The sequence below is a fragment of the Monodelphis domestica genome, chromosome 1, assembly GCF_027887165.1.
Source record: "Monodelphis domestica isolate mMonDom1 chromosome 1, mMonDom1.pri, whole genome shotgun sequence".
Classification (NCBI taxonomy): domain Eukaryota; kingdom Metazoa; phylum Chordata; class Mammalia; order Didelphimorphia; family Didelphidae; genus Monodelphis; species Monodelphis domestica.
The window spans coordinates 94,340,600-94,361,888 of record NC_077227.1 but is presented as its reverse complement, the minus strand read 5'-3'; the positions used below and the strand labels follow the sequence as shown (position 1 = coordinate 94,361,888).

General features: G+C 39.1%; 1 protein-coding gene across 2 annotated transcripts in view; it reads left to right on the top strand.

The window, feature by feature from the left end:
- Window positions 1-6,673: 6,673 nt before the first annotated feature.
- Window positions 6,674-21,289, top strand: part of GRK5 (G protein-coupled receptor kinase 5) — a 334,138-nt gene continuing 319,522 nt past the window's right edge. The window contains exon 1 of one of the 2 annotated variants that reach the window (XM_001376878.4): window positions 6,674-6,993. In XM_001376878.4, the coding sequence (XP_001376915.3) occupies window positions 6,942-6,993 (52 nt within the window). In that variant the 5' untranslated portion in view covers window positions 6,674-6,941. The remainder of the gene's footprint in view (window positions 6,994-21,289) is intronic. The other variant, XM_007478919.2, reaches the window with a different exon arrangement.

Sequence of the window (21,289 nt, the reverse complement as noted above, 5' to 3'; positions counted from 1 at the left end):
GGGCAAGTCACTTAACCCCCAATGCCTAGCCCTTACCATTCTTCTGCCTTGGAACCAATATTGATTCTAAGATGGAAAGTAGGAGTTAAAAAAAAAAACAAACAAACCCATACCTTCTGTTTTAGAATCAATCCTAAGAATCATCAGTTCCAAGGTAGAAGAGCTGTGAGGACTAGGAATTTAGGCTTAAGTGACTTGTCCAGAGTCACACAGCTAGGAAGTTGTACCACTTGTTCATGCTTCTCAAATTCAGTCAGCTCAGATCCTTTAACCAAGAACTTCTCTTTTTTCCAAAGCCTCTTGGATCCTCCTAGCATTATTGGGAAATATGCTATTTTGGAGTCAGTTGTAGGAGATGAGTGTATAGACTTTGGTACAGAAAAGCTTTTCTTTGTCCACCTTACTCTGCGTTCCAGCCATCTTTTGAATGGCAAATCCAAGAATGTAGTTCAGCTGTAGATAAACTGTTTGGGAATCAAGTAATATTTCTTTAATAAAATATTAAAGGACCAATGAATAACCAGGATATGACAAGTTCATATATCATTGAAGCCAGAATATTAACATTGTTAAAAGCAGTCTGATCTTGATAAGATAATTTCCCAGACTGGTCTGGCTACAGTGAGAAATATTAGAATTGGAAAGAACTTCAAAACCTTCTCTCAAAACTGGTAAGGGATCATTTCCGTTGTCCACATAAGGCAATGGATGTCCAAGGCCCCAGAGTCAGTAAGAGGCGATGAGGCCAGTACCTTGGTTTACCTGCTTTCTCGTCCAGTGTCCTTTCTCCAGTAGCCACTGCACATATTCCCACCTTAAGATTCCTCACTTCTGACCAACTTCAAATTTCGATTTCATTTTCCTGATCTGCAGGATCAGGAATGGAAAAGTCTGTGAAATAAGCCAAAGGCTAATGAAAATCAAAGGGAAGAAAGAGTGCGATGCAATATAAATAGATAGTTGGTACTCCAGAATATTTTCCCCATTAGAGTGCATGGACAGTTTTGCACTGTTCAACCCAACTACATACCTAGTTACAAACACTGTAAAAAAAATCAACTATTACTAGAGAGCCACTCAGTAATTAAAAGTGTTTCCCAATTCTGAGCCTCCTTTTTTAGTAATGGTTGAAGGGTCCTGATGGAGATGAGGACAGAAGGCTTCCCAATGGATTTCCATAGAGAGAAATTTATAGAAGAAACTGGGAGAGGATATATCTGTCATGGGGTTCCAGAGATGAGCAAGTGTTCTACTATCCTATAGGCTGTTCTGACCTTTCTGAAACCATAGAGAAGACCATTAGGAAGTGGGTAATCAAAGTCATCCCAGGGCACTGGAGATCTAAAGAGATGTTAGATTTTCAAAGATAGTATGATAAAAGATGGAAGGTTAAAAAAATCCAACAACCTAGTGCACAATTGTGGCACAGTGGATAGAGTGTTAGGCCAAGTTCAAATCTGATCTCAGACACTTACTAGCTGTGTGACCCTGGACAAGTCACTTAACTCCATTTTTTCTGAGTTTCCTTATTTATAAAAAGAGTTGGAGAAGGAAGTGGCAAAATACTCCAGTATCTTTGCCAAGAAAACTCCAAATGGGGCTATAAAGAGTCAGATACAACTGAAACAACTGAACTGAAAAAAAAAAAGACCTATACAATTTGGAGCCTTATTTGATTAGCTTAATAATTAGCTTCATGGGCTGTTAATAAAGAGAGCTTATTTATCCTATAAACAAGTCTTTTGTTTATCATAGTACTTTTTCCTTAAGCTTCAGAATTTTGACTATGTATTTCCACCCTTTAGCACGGGGTTCCCAGGGTCCTATATGAGTTCTTTCAACATCAGAAATAGAGAGACAATTTTCAATTCAGTATATGGAAGAAGTCCTTAAAAATTAGAATTGTTGGGACTAGAACAAATGGAACTGGCTGCCTTTTTCAAGTAGTGAGTTCTCTGCCATTAGAAGTCAGAGAATCATAGGGTTTACTGGAAGGAGCCTCAGAGGTAATCCATGCAAAGTCCCTCATTTTACAGATGAGAAAACTCAGACCAAAAAAGTTTAAGTGAAAGGTCACAAAAATAATAGAAATGCCAAAATTTGAACCCAAGTTCTTAACTTCAAATTCAGTGATTTTTTTTTTTTTTATTACACAATCCTCATCTCCAAACACAGAGAAAAATGACCACCATGTGTTGGATATGTTTAGAATATGATTGGGAAGATTTAGATTTCGGTTCCATGAACATTTATGGTTAGGGAATAGCTAAGTAGCACAGTGGATAGAGCTCCAGCCCTGGAGTCTGGGGGAGCTGGGTTCAAATTTGAGAGCTTGACTACTTAACTGTGAAAAGCTGGGCAAGTAACTTACATCCAATTGCCTAGCACTAGTTGCTCTTCTATTTTAGAATGGATACTAAGACAGAAAGTAAGGATTAAAAAAACCAACCCCCAAACAGTTATTGGACACAGGATATTTGCAGAGCATAGTGCCAGTTTGAAGGGTGGAGGAAAGGAAAGGAAGGGAGCCACGAAACTTAAATAAGTGTTTCTTATTTTTAATTAATTAATTAAATGTTTCTATTTTTTAATAGAATTTAAAATCTAGTAGGATGGACATCTATACAATTATAATACGAAATAGAACATTGTAAGTGCACAGAAGAGAGGCAAAGTGTTGTTAATAAGGGTTTGTTATATGAATAAATTAGTAAATGCAGAGTGAGAGGAAGGAAAGATCATTAAGGATATAGGCAACAGGTAAATCTTCATTGGAGTATGATATTTGAATTTGGTCTTAAAGGATTTATAGGATTTCATTTTTTTAAAACCCTTCCTTTCTGTCTTGGAATTGTTCCCGAGTGTCAGTTCCAAGGAATAAGAGAGGCAAGGGTTGGGCAATTGGGGTTAAGTGACTTGCCTAGGGCTAGGAAGTATCTGAGGCCAGATTTGAACCCAAGAACTCCCATCTCCAGGCTGAGCTTTCTATCCATTGAGTCAATTAGCTGTGCCCCCCCCCAAAGATATATAACACTTCAAATGACATAATTATAGGAATTAGTAAAGGACATCATTATAAACATAAATAAGAAGAGAGTCTGGATCTGTGACCTCACTAGTAGAGGGATGTGATGACAAACCTTTTAGAGACCAAGTTCCCAAACTGCACCTTCTGTGAGCTGCCCTCTTACCCCAGGCAGGGGAGGGAGGAAGTACTTCTACTTGGCTGCTGAGCAGAGGGGGTGGGTGATATGAGAAATGTCCTCAGATGTATGTGGAGAGGGGGAAGGGAGCAGCCCCTCTGATACATGTGCCATAGGTTTGCCAACACAAGTATAAGGAATTCTGGGTTGAGCAAACTCTCTCTAATAATGTAGATCATTACTTCTCTATAACTTAGAATGTAACAGAGCTCTCTAGAGAACACTGTGACTTGCTTAGGGTCACAAAGTCAATATTTGTCAGAGGCAGAACTTTATCCCAGGTCTTCCACTTCTAAGCTACTTCTCTACATAAAGTGGTCTGATGTACCCTAATATAGAAATAATTTAGTTTAGCAGGAACAGACAGTATATGGAAGGGAGTAGTATATAGGCAAGGTGGGTGACAGAGTATTTCTGAATTATGGAAGACTTGGAATGCTAGGCTAAAATAAGGGTTTGGCCATATCACATCAGAGATTCCAACTTGGTCAATTGTTTTTTAATTTAAAAAAGTTTTAATTTGATTTCTTACATTTCTTTTAATTTTAATTTTTTTCTTAAAAACCTATCTTCATATTAATTTTAAGACAGAAGAGTGGCAAAGGCTAGGCTTAAGTGACTTGCCATGGATCATACAGCTAGGAATTGTCTGAGATCAGATTTGAACCCAGATCTTCTGGACTCCAGGTCTGGCTCTCTATCCATTGTGCTACCTAGATGCCCCTCTGTTTTAATTCAAAAAAGTTTTTTCTTTTAAACTTAATACTCCTTACACTTGATAAGGGCAACTAGGTAATGAAGAAGCAAGAGTGCAGGACCTAGAGTCAGGAAGACAACTTCATGAATTCAAATTTGGCCTCAGACACTTATTAGCTGTGTAACCCTAGGCAAAGCACTTATCCCTGTTTTCCTCAGTTTCCTCATCTGTAAAATGAGATGGAGAAGGAAATTATAAGTCACTCCAATATCTATGACAAGAAAATCCCAAATAGGGTCACAAGAGAACCATACCTACTGCAGCAAAATTGAACTGAAGTCTACCTGCCAATGCACACTCCTATTTCCAGAAACTCCATTTTCCGGATGCCTTTGCAAAGTCTTTTCTCTCAAATCTCACTTATTGTATTCCCACATTCCTTTTGCTCCTCAATCCCAAATGTTACATCTTCCTTGAAGCCTTCTCTGACCTTCCTGGTAGGTAAATGATCTTCTACTTGGGGCCTCATTTAGCACTTTATTTTGTACCCTGCCAATGCACTTTTTCATGTCAGATCTCTTCAGGGCAGAGACAGTTTCTACTTTTTCTTTGCTTCCCTAGAGTTTAGCAACATCTGGCAGTTAGAAAGCCATTAATCAATTCTTGTTAATTGATTGTATCATAGTAGTGTGTGTCTCATTTCTCTTACTAGATTGTAAGCTCCATGAAAACAGAGACTATCTTATCTGAATTTTGTGTTCCCTCAGTGTCTATCCAAGTCCATTGTACATCACAGGCGATTTAGAAATATTTGTCAATCCAGGGAATGAACAAAGGAATACATTGGATTGTAAAGAGCTAGTTATCTGTAAACCTGGTGCAAGTTTCTTGGAGGCATTACAATAAGCATATGATAATTTGCGTCACAGAAGCACTAGGCTAGTTCTTAAAGATGACCATGGGCGCCTTTTGCAAGTCCTGTGCTGCTAAAGAATCCGCTGAAAAAGTAAGAACCATAATTTAGCCAGAAGATTTTTTAATGGCAGCGGTTTAAGGACCACTAAAATTCCTTTCTGTCACTGGATGGCGCTAGGAGGCCAGGCCTGGCCTGGCCACAGGCGCTGCAGACTATGAGCTCAGTTAGCAAAGGAGCGGGGCTGGCTCTCCCAGTGGGAGTCAAGTTATCTACCAGTGAGAACGGAAAACGCCGGCGATTCTCGCTGCAGCCAAACCAGAGATAACTGCGGGCCTGTCACCTTTCTCACGGACGTATTTATAGACCTTTCCCCTCCTCCCTTCTTTTTTTCTTTCTATCAAGCATTAATACACACTGACGGGAAACAAAGTACGCTGCGCTTTTGTGAGTTGTGAGCCACTGAGAGAGGATCTGCCATAGGATGTGTGTGTGTGTGTGTGTGTGTGTGTGTGTGTGTGTGTGTGTGTGTGTGTGTGTAAACGTCTGAGAAAATAATTAGGCGGCATTTTGCGCAGAGCCCAGGAGGGCTGGGCTGGCTGCCTGGTTTTCCAGCCAGGTTTGCTGGATCGCCTCTCGCCTGGTCTGGAAGGGTCGGTAGCACGCACACTTCGTTTGCACTAATGTTAAGAGCTGGAGACCTGGGGGATGGGGAGTGGAATGCAGCGCCTTCCTTCCTTCCTTTTCTGTAGACGCGCAGACACCTGCATTTCCCACTGTGCAGCTCACTCTAGACCCCTCGTATCCAATGGGAAATTAAAAACCGAAAACCCAAATTCAAGAGCCACCCAAAGTCCAGCGTTTCACACGCACGATTAGTAAATGTTAGCTGGTACGGTTTGACCTTCCTCCCACCCCAAAGAAACTTCAAGTGCTGGAACATAGTTTGCAAAAGGCTTTTGGCAAAGGCTGATGGGGTTTGGCCTGCGAGTGTATTTGGTTAACTCTGCTTCCCCACCTTTCAACGGCCCCTGCTTCTCTCATCAGATCCCGAAATGAGAAAAGCAGGGACCTGAAAAGTTCTCCCCTGTTTGGAAGGAAGAGGCGTTGGGACGTGTGTGTGTGTGTGTGTGTGTGTGTGTGTGTGTGTGTGTGTGTGTGTGTGTGTGAGACAGAGAGAGAGAGAGAGAGAGAGAGAGAGAGAGAGAGAGAGAGAGAGAGAGAGAGAGAACGAGAGCGTTAGTAGTTCTGATTTAAAAAAGAGCTAGGAATCATTTTTATTTTCCTGGTACACCTCCCCTTCCCTCCTTCCTCCTCCCCACTCTCTTTCCCTATAGACTTTGCAGAAAGAAAGTCTTTAGCTTGGTATCGGTTAAACTCCTCTGAAATCACAGTAACAGTTTTAGTTCTGCGGGATTCGATCAGCTGTTAAGAGAAGGGGAATCCCTTCTCCATCATGCATACACACAAAATACATCACACACCATTTCTCTCTCTCTCTCTCTCTCTCTCTCTCTCTCTCTCTCACACACACACACACACACACACACACACACACACGCACGCACACACACACGCACGCACACACACACACACACACACACACACGCGCGCGCGCGCGCACACACACTCCGAGCTCCTGGAAGTGGAGAAATCGGCGGGCAGAGCACGGATGGGATGGGGGGAGGGAGGGGGAGAGGGAAGGAGGGAAGGGAAGAGAGACTACAAATCCCAGAATCCTCTATCCCCACTAGCGTTATGGAATGAACAAACTCCCAGGATGGCGCCTGCGCATTGCTGCGGAACCCGCCACCACACCCCCGGGAGGGACAGAGTGGAGGCAGACGCATCTGAAACATTAAACCATCAGAGAGCCGGAGGGGAGGAGAATGGAGTGACCGAGAAATACGGAGGGTGGGGGGTGGGGGGGGAAATTGTTGAGGGAGGGGGGGGGAGGGGGGAAAACAGAGGGAGGAAGAAGCCGCGGCTCTTCTTTATTGAGGAGAAAAACTCAAAGGGATAAAAAGGAATCATGCGGTAGGCAAAGAAGGCTTCCCATTCTCAGCAGCACCTTTAGAAATTGACATCCCACTGCCGAACTGCTACCTTGCAAAGACTGCTACTGTCAATGGAGCTGGAAAACATTGTTGCCAACACTGTCTTGCTAAAAGCCAGAGAAGGTAAGACCGAGACGGCTGGTGCATCCCTGTCGCATTCTCTGGTTTACGATGAACTAAGTGAGATCAAATGTATATATGTGTAAAAGATGCCCGCATTTCGTAGGTTTCTACCCGGGCATCTCAATTCTGCACTGCCAATGCTTCATATGTAAAGGCAGATTTTAGCTTTGAGTGGAGAAATTTGACTCGTCTCTGAGGGAGAAATGCAGAGGTTGCAGGTTGAATAAAATATTCACCAGTTTTCAACTCGGATCCTGCCGACCCGTCTGTTTCAGTAGCTATTATTAAAAGGTCAGAGGGAGATGCATTCATTCAAGCGGAGGTTAGCAAATGTGAGGATAAAATAGCATTTACTTTGCGTGTTGTGTGTGAGTGTGTGTATGTGTGTGCGCCTGTGTAGGAGAGGTGTGGGGGTGAGTAGGTGTGTAAGTGGTATGGGCAAAATGCTAATCTTTGCACGGGCAGGACAAGGTTAGTGATGTAAATCATCCATTGTTAATATTTCTTAAGAAAACCCAGTTCTGTGCAGGAAAACCATTGAAGTGCAAACTGAGATGCTCAGTAATTAGTCTAGGCTTTGAAGACTGTACGGGTGGAAGATTATATTGCCTGAAAGAATAAAGATTTAGAAGATGCTTATTTAAAAAAAACCCAAATCAACTGAAATATTTATTTTTCTGGCTCAGTTATGGAAAGAAGAGCGAGTGTTCTGATGTTACATGTTTGGGGAAGTGAACATATTAGGCTTTTTTGAATTAGAATGCCTAGATATTCTGTCTAAAGTGAGTGGGTGAGATTCCCAGTCAGTACCTAGGTATGACCAAATACTTTGACTATCTTTTCATATGAAAAATGTAACCTCTATTTTCAAGAAACTTCTATACTTGCTCAAATGGTTGTCTGTGTATTCAAATAATACCTGAGATTTATATAACATCTTTTTTTCCAACGAGTTCTAAGCCAGGTGTGTAACATCTTCATAAGAGGGGAAGTGGTTTTCCGCTTCATGTAACCTGGGTTTATTTAAAACCAAATGTAGACAGTCTCCTATGTAAGATCCTGGCTTTTCAAAGGACACCAACACCTTACCTAGTTTTTTAGCATTTTCATTCACTAATTTTGATGAATGGAGAATCTCTGACCAGAAATAAAAAGATTTCTATTTATTCAATCTTTTCCATTACCTTGTGGTTCCATCTGTGTACTAGCTCTGGTAGGAGGGTGATGAACAAAAATGGGCTGTACATAGGAACTTTGAGATGGTATTTAGGTATTTCTTTCTTCTTCAACTTCAACTTCAAACATTCCCGGGAGGGTTCTCTTTGAAAAAAAAAAAAAACAGACAGGATACACATTCAAAAATATTTATGGTCTCCTTCTCTTACTCCCTTCCTTCTTTACCAGTCACAGCCTATCTTGAATTTTAAAGAGTCTTTAAAAGGAGATGACAGGACTTTGGCATTTTGGAATTTGATAGGGCTAGTTTTAAAAAAAAACCTGACACTATAGCTCTGTAGATAAGAAATTCTGTCTGGCAAAGGTCTTGGGACTGCTGTGTAGAAGATCCAATGTTGTCCCATGATAGTTCACAAATCTGGAGGCATACTACTACTACTTATTATTATGATGTTTATTATCACTATAATTTTATTATAAATAATAATAACAATATAACATTGTAACCTCTGTGGCAAGCCAGTTAGTGGTGGAAAATCATTATCCATTACAGGACTTGCAAAAGTTTTCAACCTTTCCCCACTCTGAAAGTATTTTTTGGGAATCCATGTCTGTAGCTATTATGGGCCTGTAGTTGATGAAAAAGAGAGTAAGTTTCTCTTGTGTTGAATTGTGGGTGCTGCCTACAGAAGCTCCCCTTGTAAATAGTTCTCAGTTTAAAATCAGTCTCTGTTAAATTCATCTGATTCTCATCCTTTGGTAGTTCTCAGAGGATATGTTGCTTTATACTACTGGGGAAAAGGAGTGAGATTGAAATGTTTTTTCCATTTACTAAAAGTGTTCTCACTGAGATTAATTTAATATCAGTTATTTCGGTTTGTCAGGCTAATAAATTAGACTCCCTGAAAGTAAAGGGTTCAGCTGGGCATTGATATTGAATGACAGATTTCCACTAGCATGACCAAGCCAGCCATATTCTAGAGGAAGAATTGCAGCAATTTAAACAATTCAGGAATGTATCTTAAGCTTCCTCTTTCTTAGACTTCTCAGTTTGTCTTAAAAATTTGGTTGTTTTCAAACAGTGAGAAAATGACCACCAGATGATGTCTTTGAAATGGAGATAAGCTCCCAAGTAGGGAAAATGGAGAGCTTCACATAAACTTGGAGAAAAATTAGTGATTTACAAGGAAACCCTTTCCCAGTGATGTCTTTTTTCCTCTTCATATATTAAGATGAGAGGAAAATCATGAGATTCAGGGTATATAGCTGTTCCTATTTATTTTAATTGCCTTTAGAGATAGTTTTTGTTCTTCTAACTAAAAAAGAGATAAAGAGATAAAATCATATAATTTCTTTTTATTAAAAAAAGAAATGAAGCATAAGAATGTCAGTTTAGAATAGAGAAAATCTAAAGTGCTTCAGATTTTTCCTTTAAGTAATTTTAGTTAACATTCTCAGCCTGAGTTTATTCTCCCAATGCTTAGTCAATTTAGTACAGTGTGTAAAAAAAAACAAAAACCACTGTATAAAAAAGTAAAATCGTGTGATATAAATTTTAATATCATGAAACATACCAAATTTGTATTTGATAGGGAAAAAAAATCCCCACTACAACCAGTCCTTTCTTAAAGATTCTTGTGAATGGTTCCAGATGAGAAATGTGATTAGGGAGTATATAATTTAATTCAGTAACTTAACAAGTACATCCTAAACAATTTAAAATGTGGCTTTAAAGTACCAGTCCCGTTTGTCCCCAACAATAGAGAAGCAGATTTTTGAAGAAAGACAGACGCATTTTCTAAATGTTATAAAGGAATTTATAATGATCCACATTGGTGGGTAAATTTGGGGCCTATCTTTCGTCATTAGCGTATATCCTTAAAGACAGATGGTTGACTTTTTTTTTCTTTCCCATAAATACATTATAAATTCAGGCTTACCATTTTTTAAAAAAAAGGCAGACAAGGGAAGAGGGAAATCACTGGAGGAAAGAACTAGATGAGGACACCATTTTTCAAAAGGATCATGATAAACAGCAGAGAGATTCTTTGAGTATTAGCAATTGGGAAACAGTGACCAACTAAAATACATTGCAATTCTTTTAGAATCAATGAATTTAGAAACACAAATTTGCAATTAAAAAACATAAAAACAGATTCTCTCTCTGTGTTTTTCTGTCTTTCTCTTTCCATTTATTTGTTCTGGCTTCAAAGAGTAGAACTTCAACTAAGTCACTCAAGACACTTAAGATTCTTTCCTGAGCTACCATAAATGTGCATTTCTAATAAAATATGAAATAAAGGAAAGTGACTATTCAGTGACAAAAGAACCATAACATTTGTGCATTTATAATTTGGTTTAAAGTCTCCCTGAGTTAAAAGGCTAAAGTTGGAATGACCTTGGAGAGAGTGTACCAATATTCTTTAACTTTTTAAAAACTGTTCACTAAAGATTTCTCATTACATTTATATGCATATATACATATAGGAAAGTAAGGAATGATGTCATTCAGACACCTTATTGCTAGGTAAAAACTCATATACAAAGAAAGAGCACTAGAAGTGTCTAAACATTATTACAAACAAAAGCATCATCTTGAATTTGATCCCTAAAAAGTTATTGAAGATTTATAATACAAGGTTAAAAGATACTTTGTTGTAGGAGAAAAAATACAGAGCTAGGGGTGATGAGAGTTTTTAATCTAGGCTTTACCATTAGCTAGCCATGTGACCTTGGTTAAGTTATTTTTTTCTCTCCTTGAGTCCAAGTTCTTCCATTTCTAAAATGAAGTTGGACTAGATCAGCGGTTCTCAACCTCTCAATTTGTAGCAATAAGAATACATAATGTATATCAGGTATTTACATTCTGAATCATAACTGTAGCAAAATTACAGTTTTGAAGTAGCCACCAAAATAAATTTTTGGTTTGAGGTCACCGCAACATGTGGAACTGTATTGCGGGGTCATGGCATTAGAAAGGTTGAGAACCACTGAACTAGATGGTCTTTCAGATTCTTCCCAGATCTGTAATTATTCCCATCACTACTACCTCTACCCAGTAACATGAGGTAAGTACTAAGAAACATGAACAAAGGAAAATGCTACAACTCTATCCAATCACTGACATTTATGTTTTGACTATAGAAAAGGAAGTATCAGGGAGGTACTTTTAACTACCTAGCTGTTTTTATAGGTCTACATAGTTCTGAAGTTCAAAACCAGAGAATAGAGAAGGTTTATTTCCTGAAAGGGAAAGTGAAAGGATGGGAGAGCCACCAGGAAACAGGCAGAAGGATGTCTCTTTTCAAGCAGTGGCCCTCTCCTTTTCATCCTATTTTCCCACATCCCTAAGTTATATACTTTTCATGAAAGATAATGATGATAATTGAACAGAAACATCTGTGTGTTTTGGCCATTAGAGCTATGGAATGTTTTTGAAATGCTGCGTTAATGTAGTTATTTTAGTGATACCACAAAGTATAGTTAATATCCAAACTTGAAAATATTCATTCAGACATGTTGGAGAGAAAAGCAACAGCATTTGAACTGGCAAAGGCAATGGGGGTTTCAGAGCAGTTTTGTCCGTTCATTACAAGTTAAGTCCTTTTTTGTAAATTGTCTTTTCTCTACTAAAAAGCTGGAAATGGATAAGCAGAAAGGAGGGATTTTTCAGAAGTGCTTTTCTTCTAGAAAAATTATTTTAAAATTGATTTTAGTTTGTCTGAGAGACTTTAAAAAAATAATCATGAAAAAAAGCTTCTGGAGAACTTTCAATGTATTTTTCTGTGGCGGTATCCCAGAGCTGGGGCACATTATGCATCTGCTCAGGCTCAAAGTCTCTAAAATCCAAAGCGCTAGACTCTTCGAAGGCCCAAAATAATCCCCATGTAAATTGGACATCTCTGGCAGCTGCTATAATTCTTGCTGTAACTTATTGAATGGTACCCTGCTGTGAGTTTGAAATGAAGCTTCCAGGGATGCCTCACTGACTCCCAGGAAATACCAAAGTTTAGGAACTGGCTTGATAGAGTATCTGGCCAAATTTAGCGAGTTTATACCAAGAGCTATTCAGTTCAGCCATGGGAAATCACAGTATCATTATAAAAATTCCCAAGGATGTGGAGAGAATTTAAACTCAATGTGTAGGAACAGTCCATTTTGGGCTGAGTTCAAGATTAAGGGTTGGACTATTGAGAAATGGTGAATTAAGTTCAAGAGCTTCTATAAAGGTCAGGAGTACAACTATTCCCAAATACCATTATAATGCAGGGGCAGTGATGGGTAATAAAGAGTACCTTGGACTAAGAATTGGAAGTCTTGGGATCTAGTCCTAGCTCTTCCACTTATTAGTTTCTCTCCCTGAGTCTTGGGTTCCTTATTTGAAAAATAGAGAGAGAGGGAAGCTATGTGGCTTAGTAGATAGAGAGCCAGGCCTAGAGATGGGGGGGGGGTCCTGGGTTCAAATCTTGCCTGAGACTTCCTAGCTATGTGACCCTGGGCAAGTCACTTAACCTCCATTGCCTCTTCCTAACCACCCTCTTGCCTTGAAACTGATACTTAGTATCAATTCTAAGACAAGATAAAGATTTAAAGAAAGTAAAATAGAGACTTGACCAGTTTGCCTCACATTTTATTGAGACTAAAAGGAGATAATATAAAAATATAGATACACAGATGTACAGTACATGTAGGGGATTGTCATTATGAGTATATTTTGCCCAATATCATCAGTCAGTCCCACAAAAGCACAATATTTGGAGAATATAGATTATAGGGGGGAAGATCATTCCATAGGAACAATATTTGAAATAATATGATAATTGATTGCCTGAACAATGCCAGAGCAAATTTTTGTTATTTTAGGATGGGATAGAATCTTGTCAGAGGTATACTACAATAGTACCCAAAGAAGGCAAATCGGAAATGGGCACTGGAAAGGCACAAAAGAAAGGGAAAATTTTACTTTAATCATTCAAACTGTATGTAATGCAGAAAAAAGGAATCAGGACATTCTTCAGCAAATAAAGTTCCAAAACAAGATGTTCAACAATGACAAGAACACAATATATTTACAAAAGAATTTAATTTGTGAAGCATTTTTTCCACATGTTGTCTCCTCTGGTCCTTAGAGTTATTCTCTGAGGTAGTTAGTGCAAATATTATCTCCATTCTGTAGTTGAGACACCTTGAGGCTCAGGGATGTAACATAATCAGTAAGTAGGAGGTAGAGCCAGGATTCAGTCTTTTTTTTAAACCCTTACTCTCTTTCTTAGAATGAATACTAACTATTGGTTCCAGGGCAGAAGAGTGGTAAGGGCTGGGCAATTGGGGTTATACAGGTAGGGAATATTTGATGTCACATTTGAACTCAGGACCTCGTCTCCAAGTCTGACTCTCTATCCACTGAGTCACCACGATGCTCCTAAAGGACTTATTTCCCTGAAGAAGTCAGTCAATCAGTCATTAAACATTAAACAAAAGCACCTACTATGTGCCAGGCAAAAGGGATTAAAAAAAGAGGCAAAAGTTAGTCCTTGCTGTCAAGGAGCTCACAATTGAATGGGGGAGACAACAAACAAACAAATATATACAAAGCAAATTGGATATGGGGCAAATGAGAAATAATTAAGAGAGGAAGGGCACTAGAATTAAGGGGAATTGGGAAAGGCTTCCTGAGGCTAGGTTTTAGTTTGGACTTAAAGGAAGCTTAGGAAAGAAGAAAGGTATTGTCTTGTGTATTTTAAAAGATAATGATTAAAAGCAAATGAAAACCCGGAGATTGTTCCCTTAATCGCTTGAAATGATTTATCTTTAAAATCTATATCCTGAGAGATTTGAAGTATTTCCATGAGGAAATTAAACTAATGAAAATTTGCCACATTGGGGAGTAATCAAATAATGATGACGTTTTCAGTCACAAAGAGGAAAAGATTTGAAATTAAACTTTTTGTCATTCAGCCTTTTAAACGAGGTAGCAGTTCTGGAATTGTTTATTGCCAATTTTGCAGAGAGCTTATTGGTTTTAGAAATTAATTGGTGCATGTGGCAAATAATCCAGAACGACATTATAGAAAAATAGAAATTAAAATGAGGGCGATTTATAACCTTTTGAGGTTTTCAGTTACAACCCTAAAATTTTGAGAGAGCACTAAATCAAGGAGTCTTCTAGAATACCCTCACCTCCTCCCAGCATTAATTGCTGAGTGTTATCCAAGATGCCTGAGCTTTATAGTCATGGTTTTGTCAGTATCTTTGACAGGCTTGCAAGATTATGGTTTTATACCATGGCCTTAGCTGCTAATAACCTGCAAAAAATGTTTTAGGGATAATCTTAAAACCATTCTTTGGAGCAAGGAACCAAACCTGGAAGAGAAACTGTTAATTTTCTGGAACATGGTGTTTTCAAAGGAGAATTACACACAGACCTAATCAAAGCTGAGACTTGTAAAAATGAAAACCACTAAAAGCAGGACTGAAATAAGAACCTTTTGTTTTAGGTATGACAGGATACTAGAAGAAAACTTATACTTAATTATGCCACCCAAGCACAGCCTTTGATCACCCTAACTAGAAAGAAGGCTCTATCCTGATGGACTCTGCAGTGTTTGTCTGAGGGTGCCCCTGCCCCAAGTTTTAAAGGTCATCTTATTGGTAGCCTGCCTCTCCCATCATGCCAGATTTCAGTGTTACTCAAAAATGCTTCTAGCAGTGAGTCCTGCACTCTCCTGGGGACAGACTGTTTTAACAGTGAAACTTCATAGCCCTTTATTTTTAGTGGTTAGCACTAATTAATGACCTTCCCAAATTAATACACTACCAGGGAATGATTTTGAGGCCCAATGAGTTTCAGGAAAGCTGACTATATTCGTACTAATAAGCTAACCCCCCCCCCCCCCCCCCCAGCATGAGAAATGAAAACAAAACAAAACCAAAATCTGGAAAAAGAAGACCTCAGAGGAAAACTTAGTTATAGAGCCAAAGATCCCTAGATCCTGGGCAGTGGCACCCACAGGTTTCAGATCTTCATGGGGACTCAGTCTGAAAGAGAAAGTGATTACCCTGGCTGAAATTCAGACCCAGTTCCAGGTTCATGAAATACCCTGAGTTTCACCTCAAAGCTCGTGATGTGGGATATCTAAAAACAAACATTGTATTAAGGAAAATTTTAAAGTTGTATAAGTAAATGTGGTAAATCTACAAGTTGGATGTCGAGGGGAAATTCAAAATCTTGCTATAAAACTACAGTGAAGGAGAGAAAATAAGCCCAATCCTGATTTCCTCTGGAGAATGATGCATCAAAGCTGGATAATGAAGAATGAGGGGAAAGCCTTATTTATTTTAAAGGATAATTTAACAACAGCTTACTCCTTTAGAACACTTCAAATGATTTCTCTTTTTAGGAACTTCATCCTAAGAGATTTGAAACATTTTCATCATAATCCAGTTAGAGAACACTTATATATCAGCCTGTCATTGAAACAAATGAGAAAACAAGATTCTTTTTCTTTAGTTAGTGATGGTATAAAAAAGTTATTTCAAATTTGGTCAGAGAATCAATGATAACATTCCTTTGATAGGAGAATTCATAATAAATTGGATCAATACCAGTAGGGCAAATTATGCCCCTAGAAACTTGGGGGTGGAATGTTGGTTTTGTCACTAAATTACTTACACCATGGAAAGTCTAGAATGTACTATTGTTGACCTGATAGAACTGTTAACAGCTTTGCTGATATGACAACACAGAATTTGCTACAACCTATATATTGTGGTTCTGTCATTTTCAGTTATGTCTAACTCTTCCTGATCCTACTGGATTTTTCTTGGCAGAGATACTAAAGTAGTTTGACATTTTCTTCTCCAGTTCATTTTACAGATGAGGAAACTGAGGCAAACAGGGTTTAGTGCTTTGCCCAAGGTTGCATGGCTAGTAAGTATCTGAGGTCAAATTTGAACTCAGGAAGGTTTCCTGACTCGAGTCTCAGTACCCTATCTGTCCCACATGCCATCTAGCTGCCCATATCCTATGCAATAATAATAATAACTACTATTCATATTAAATGACTTTCTATCCCTATGTTTCATGTCCTTGCCCAGGTCTGAAATGTTCTCCCTTCTCACCTCAACCTCCTGGCATTTCTAGGTTCTTTCAAGGGTCAGTTCAAGTGCCATCTCTTTCCTATTGTTACTGACCACCTTCCCTTCATTATTTTGTTTTTAATTTTCTCTTAATTCTGTGTTGACTTTTTTTTTGTGGTGTTCTCTATCCTCCCTCACCCCCCCCCCCCCCCAGTAGAATGGTAGTTGTCATTTTTAGGCATTATATAATGCCTAGAATACTATAGGTTCTCTATCCTTCCTCCCCAGTAGAATGTTTTCATTTTAAGTATTATAGTGCCTAGAATACTACAGGTGTACTATAGACACTTTAAAAATGCTTGTGGAATTGATATTGAATTCATAGAGCACTGTATGATTTAATAATAAGAATGACATTAAATAAATGACATTTATATAGAGATTGGAGGTTTGAAAAGTCCTTTCCATTTTTATCTGATTTGATCCTCATTGTAACCTTGTGAGGCACATTCTGTAGGTATTAATATTCCTGTTTTATAGATGAGGAAATTGAGACTTGGAAGAGTTAAGTGACTTGCCCAGGGTCACACAGCTGGTAAATGTCAGAGAAGGGACTCGAACTCATGTATTTCTTGACTCTATCTTGGGTCCTCTTCCCAAAGTCTTTCTCTCACAGTTAGATATTTCAGGTGTTATTTCCATTTTGTAGATGAAAAAAAAATGACCTTTGTGATGTTTGAGTTCCTAGAAGTGTTGGAGCCTGTATTTGAACTTTGGTTCTCATCCCTGGGCCATTCCCCTGGGTCATGCTGCTCAGGTACCTACTTCAGTCTGGACCAGTGACCCTGGGCATTAATCCCCCATGGATATCAACCAAGGGGATTTAATAAGTGAAATGTTCACAAGTGTTTATGGCAAAGTTATCTATAGACTAGTTCTGTGGCATGGACCTCTTGCACAATGTTCAAGTCAGTCTTTGGGGCAGGAGTTGGCAACCTCTGGCATCTGGGTTGATTCTTGTTGGAGACTCACTGGCTAGTTGCTAACTGCCATGGTTCCTTCCCTCTAACTAGCCAAAACTAAGTTGGGGACAAATTCACATGAAGAAAAGGAGAAGCATCAGTGCAGATGCCAGTGCCCTCACAAGTATCATCCCGCTAGGACTGTTGCCTTTTCCTCAGAGTGGCTTTGCCACCACCCCTAACAAGAACTGGGGGAAAGATAGCCTTGACAGAAGGGTATCACAATGATGCAGCCTTGGTGGGAGCAGCTGGGGGCAGTTTCACCTTTGGAGGACTAGGAGGGGAGTTGTAGAGCAATGGTAGTTGTAAGTACATTGTTGGTGTCCTGGGTCAAAGGTTAATTTGCCCATTACTTGTTATAGCTATAGCTAATCCAGCTGCCTTTTGTATGTAGAATTGGTTTATAGTCAGTCTCACACCCATCCCTGACCACTAACAGGCAAGGAAAGATGGGCCATCCACCTGCCACCTGTCTTTGGCAGAGGTTGTTGACTCATCCTTCTTTGTGTTTCCAATAAGCTTTCGCTTTAATAAATGAGGAAGAAGACACAATATTGGAACCCAAAGGCTAGAGAGCTAGAAGTGTCTAAGATCCAAATTTTAGCATGGTTATTTATTGCTTAGTGTTACAGTATAGGACATTTTCAAGATCAAATCCCCCACAATGAAGTGCGTTCCCTTCCCCGTACCCCAGGATGGGGCAAGATGATGGATTGAAGAGGATGGAATATATGGAGAAGCAACCTTCTGTGCCCTTAGGTATCCAACTTGGACTGGGAGAGATTTGGTCCAATTCTGGGGTGGAGTGGAGTGGAGCGCAGGAGGGAGGGGAGAAGTTAAACTCAAAGGCCTTCCTGATAAGATGTACTAGATTGCATGAAAGTCTCAGCAATTCCCAGGCTGGAGTAATTCCTTTATGTTAAGTCACTGTCTTCAGACATTCTCTATTAAAAAGCAGTTGCTAATGTGTTTCTTGGAAGTGGTGACACACAAACTTATCTGTGGTGATGGGTCAGGCATTTTCCCTGGCTAAGCCACAATCTTAAGGGAATGATTAGACTGGGTAAAGGTATACAGTATTTCCTCAAAGTCTTTCTAAGTAGTCTTAAACTTCCTCAGCTTAAAATTGTGGGTAAGCTGAGAGTTAAGAATAGTCCGGGGTCATCATTCATTTGGGAAATCGCAAAGTAGATAAAATTCAACTTTGGGACCAATTGAATTCCTTTTCTGTATCTTTTACCTTTTAATGTCTTTCTCCCTTGTCCTACAGATACTTAGATGTATGCTAGCTTGTCAAAGCCCCTACCTAGGTCTACCTTTCCCCAGAGGTGTTGTTACTTCAAAATTGTTCATCCTTCTCTTTTCCCTGCTTATAACTTTAATTAAAGATCTATTTCTCTCTCTCCACATGATTTTAATCAGAATGAATCCTACTATCATAGATTTAATGCTGGAAGGAACCTTAAACGTCTTCTTGTCCAACTACCTCTTTTTCCATATTCAAAAATTGAGACCCAGAGAGCTTAAATAAATCACTCAAAGTTACAAATGAAATAAATCTGGATTTGAACCCTGGTCTTTGATTCCAAATTCATTGCTCTCTCCACTATACCATGCTACTGTAACCATTCCCCCACACCCCTCCAATGCTTGGGCAATCCAATTAAAGAATTTATGTTAAGATGTAGGGAGACCTTCCTAATCCATATGAGTTTTCTAATTAGTGGAAGATGTTGGGGGGATATTTCTGACCCCAGAAATCTTAGGATTCAACCAATTCAAGCCCCTTATTTTACATATGAAGAAACTGGTATTGAGCAATCAACTGGCCCCTGGTCACCAAGAATCTAAATGGCAGAGTAAGGATTTGAACACAGGCTCTCTGACAAAAATCTAGCACTATTTGTACTATATAATGCTCCCATGCCTCTTGTCTAGTATGGGCCACCTCATACTATAGTTCTCATGTTGCCAGTTCCTGGTCTAGAGCATGGGATTCTTCTGGAGTGTTGTGAGAGAGTGTGTGTGTGTCTTTAGCGCATATACTAAGCAGACAAAGAATTATAGAATAAAGGCACTAAACACATAGGGTGAAGAAAGTCATGCCAGAAGAAGAGGTAGAAGACAGAAAGGAGAGGTACCATGTTGAAGAACAAATTCGCCAAATTCCCAGTTTTTCCAAAGGCCAACGCTACTGGCAATACAACAGCTTTGACTTGTGTGGTAATGTTCCTGTAGTTTTAGGCACAGTCTTCCCAGTCAGTTGGCAGCTAAAATACAGTTAGCATCAGCATGCAAAATGCAATTAGTATCAGCATGTAACCCATCCAATTCTCTTGCATATTTGTTACCCTTTAGTGATATCTCCTACCTACCCTGCCTATACCTACTGAATTCTGTTACTGACTTTTTTATTTTGCTCTATGCTTTCCAGATCAAGATTGGCATTGATGGTTACCTATTCCTCAGTTTCCTCATATGAAAAATGGGAATTCTTGCCCACTTGACTCCACAGAGGAGTTGGGAAGCCCAAACCATAATAAAGCATAAAAAACTGCTTTGTCAACTGTAAATAACTATATGAATGTGAGTTAAAACTTGGCACATCTATGTTATACCAAGCCCCTTTCTCCAAAGAACAATGTAGAAAGCGATGAAGTCAAAAGAACACAGAATTTGGAGATAGGGCAAGCTGCTTTGAATCTTGGCTCTACAGTTCTTACTGCTTATCTAATATTAGGCAAGTCATTTCCCTTACTTGTGTCTCAGATTCTTCCTTAATTTATAAAATAGGAGTATTTAATTTAAGTGTTCCCATCTACCTTTAAGTACTAACTAGATTTCACTGGTATAATTATATTAGGCAGTGTAGAAGAGTGATTGAGACAAAGGTCCCAATCGTTGTCACCATATACTTGGTTTCTTACTTTCCAAGAAGAAGAGACATTGTCAAGGAGACATAGAAAGTATAAGGAACGGGATCCGACACACTAGACTTGGAGTCAGAAGACCTGGGTTCAAATACTGACTTTGGATTCATTGATCCTGAGAAAATAAATTTTTCTGAATCTCATTTTCCTTCTGTAGAGAATGGAAATTCCTGCACTATTTGTCTTCGCAGGATTGTTATGAGAATCAAAGGAAGGGTGGATAGATGACTCAGTGGACTGAGAATTAGGCCTGGAGACAGGAGGACCCGGGTTCACAGCTAACCTCAGACACTTCCCAGCTGTGTGACCCTGAGCAAGCCACTTAACCCCCATTGCCTAGCCCTCACCCCTCTTCTGTCTTGGAACCAATAGGTAGTATTGATTCTAAGGCAGAAAATGAGTTTTTAGAAAAGGAATCAAAAGGGAGAATGATGGTCAAGCAAAAGTTGTATGATGAACTCTGTCATATTTTGACCCTTTCTCCAAGGATAATTAGATTCTTTCCATTAGGCATTATCAAGTTCACAGGAGTGTTTGCTTAGAAATCATACAGCTCTAAGAAATTGTTTTGGCTTCATTAATTTAGCAAGTTCACTTTTCAGGGATCTTTGAGATTATGAAGTAATTTATAGGGACCGTGGAATTCTTTTAGGGTTGTAGCCAGGGTTCAGCTTCTGGAGGGAAGTCAATAGCCTCTTGGTAATGAGGGTGATCTGCAAGTCAAGCCTTTGATCTTCTCTTGGGGAGAGGGTATAGCTCTGAACACAAGCACTTTTTTTTTTTTGGCTACATTTCCAAAACTGAGGGAGGAAGAGAACATAGTAAATGTAATTGGCCTGCATATCTGATGGGATGTCTCACGAAACCTCATTTGAAAATGGAATTTATCTTGGCTTGAGTATTAGTGTTACATATGAAATAAAGCTGCACAGAGGGCATTGAGTGTTTTTTAATGACTATTATAGAAATTGGCATCATGGGCTGATCTTAACATTTTCCTTTAATATAATGATAGATTATTATTATTTTTTGTTTTATAAAGCCTCACCTCCTGGCTTAGTATCAATTCTAAGATAGAAGAGTGGTAAG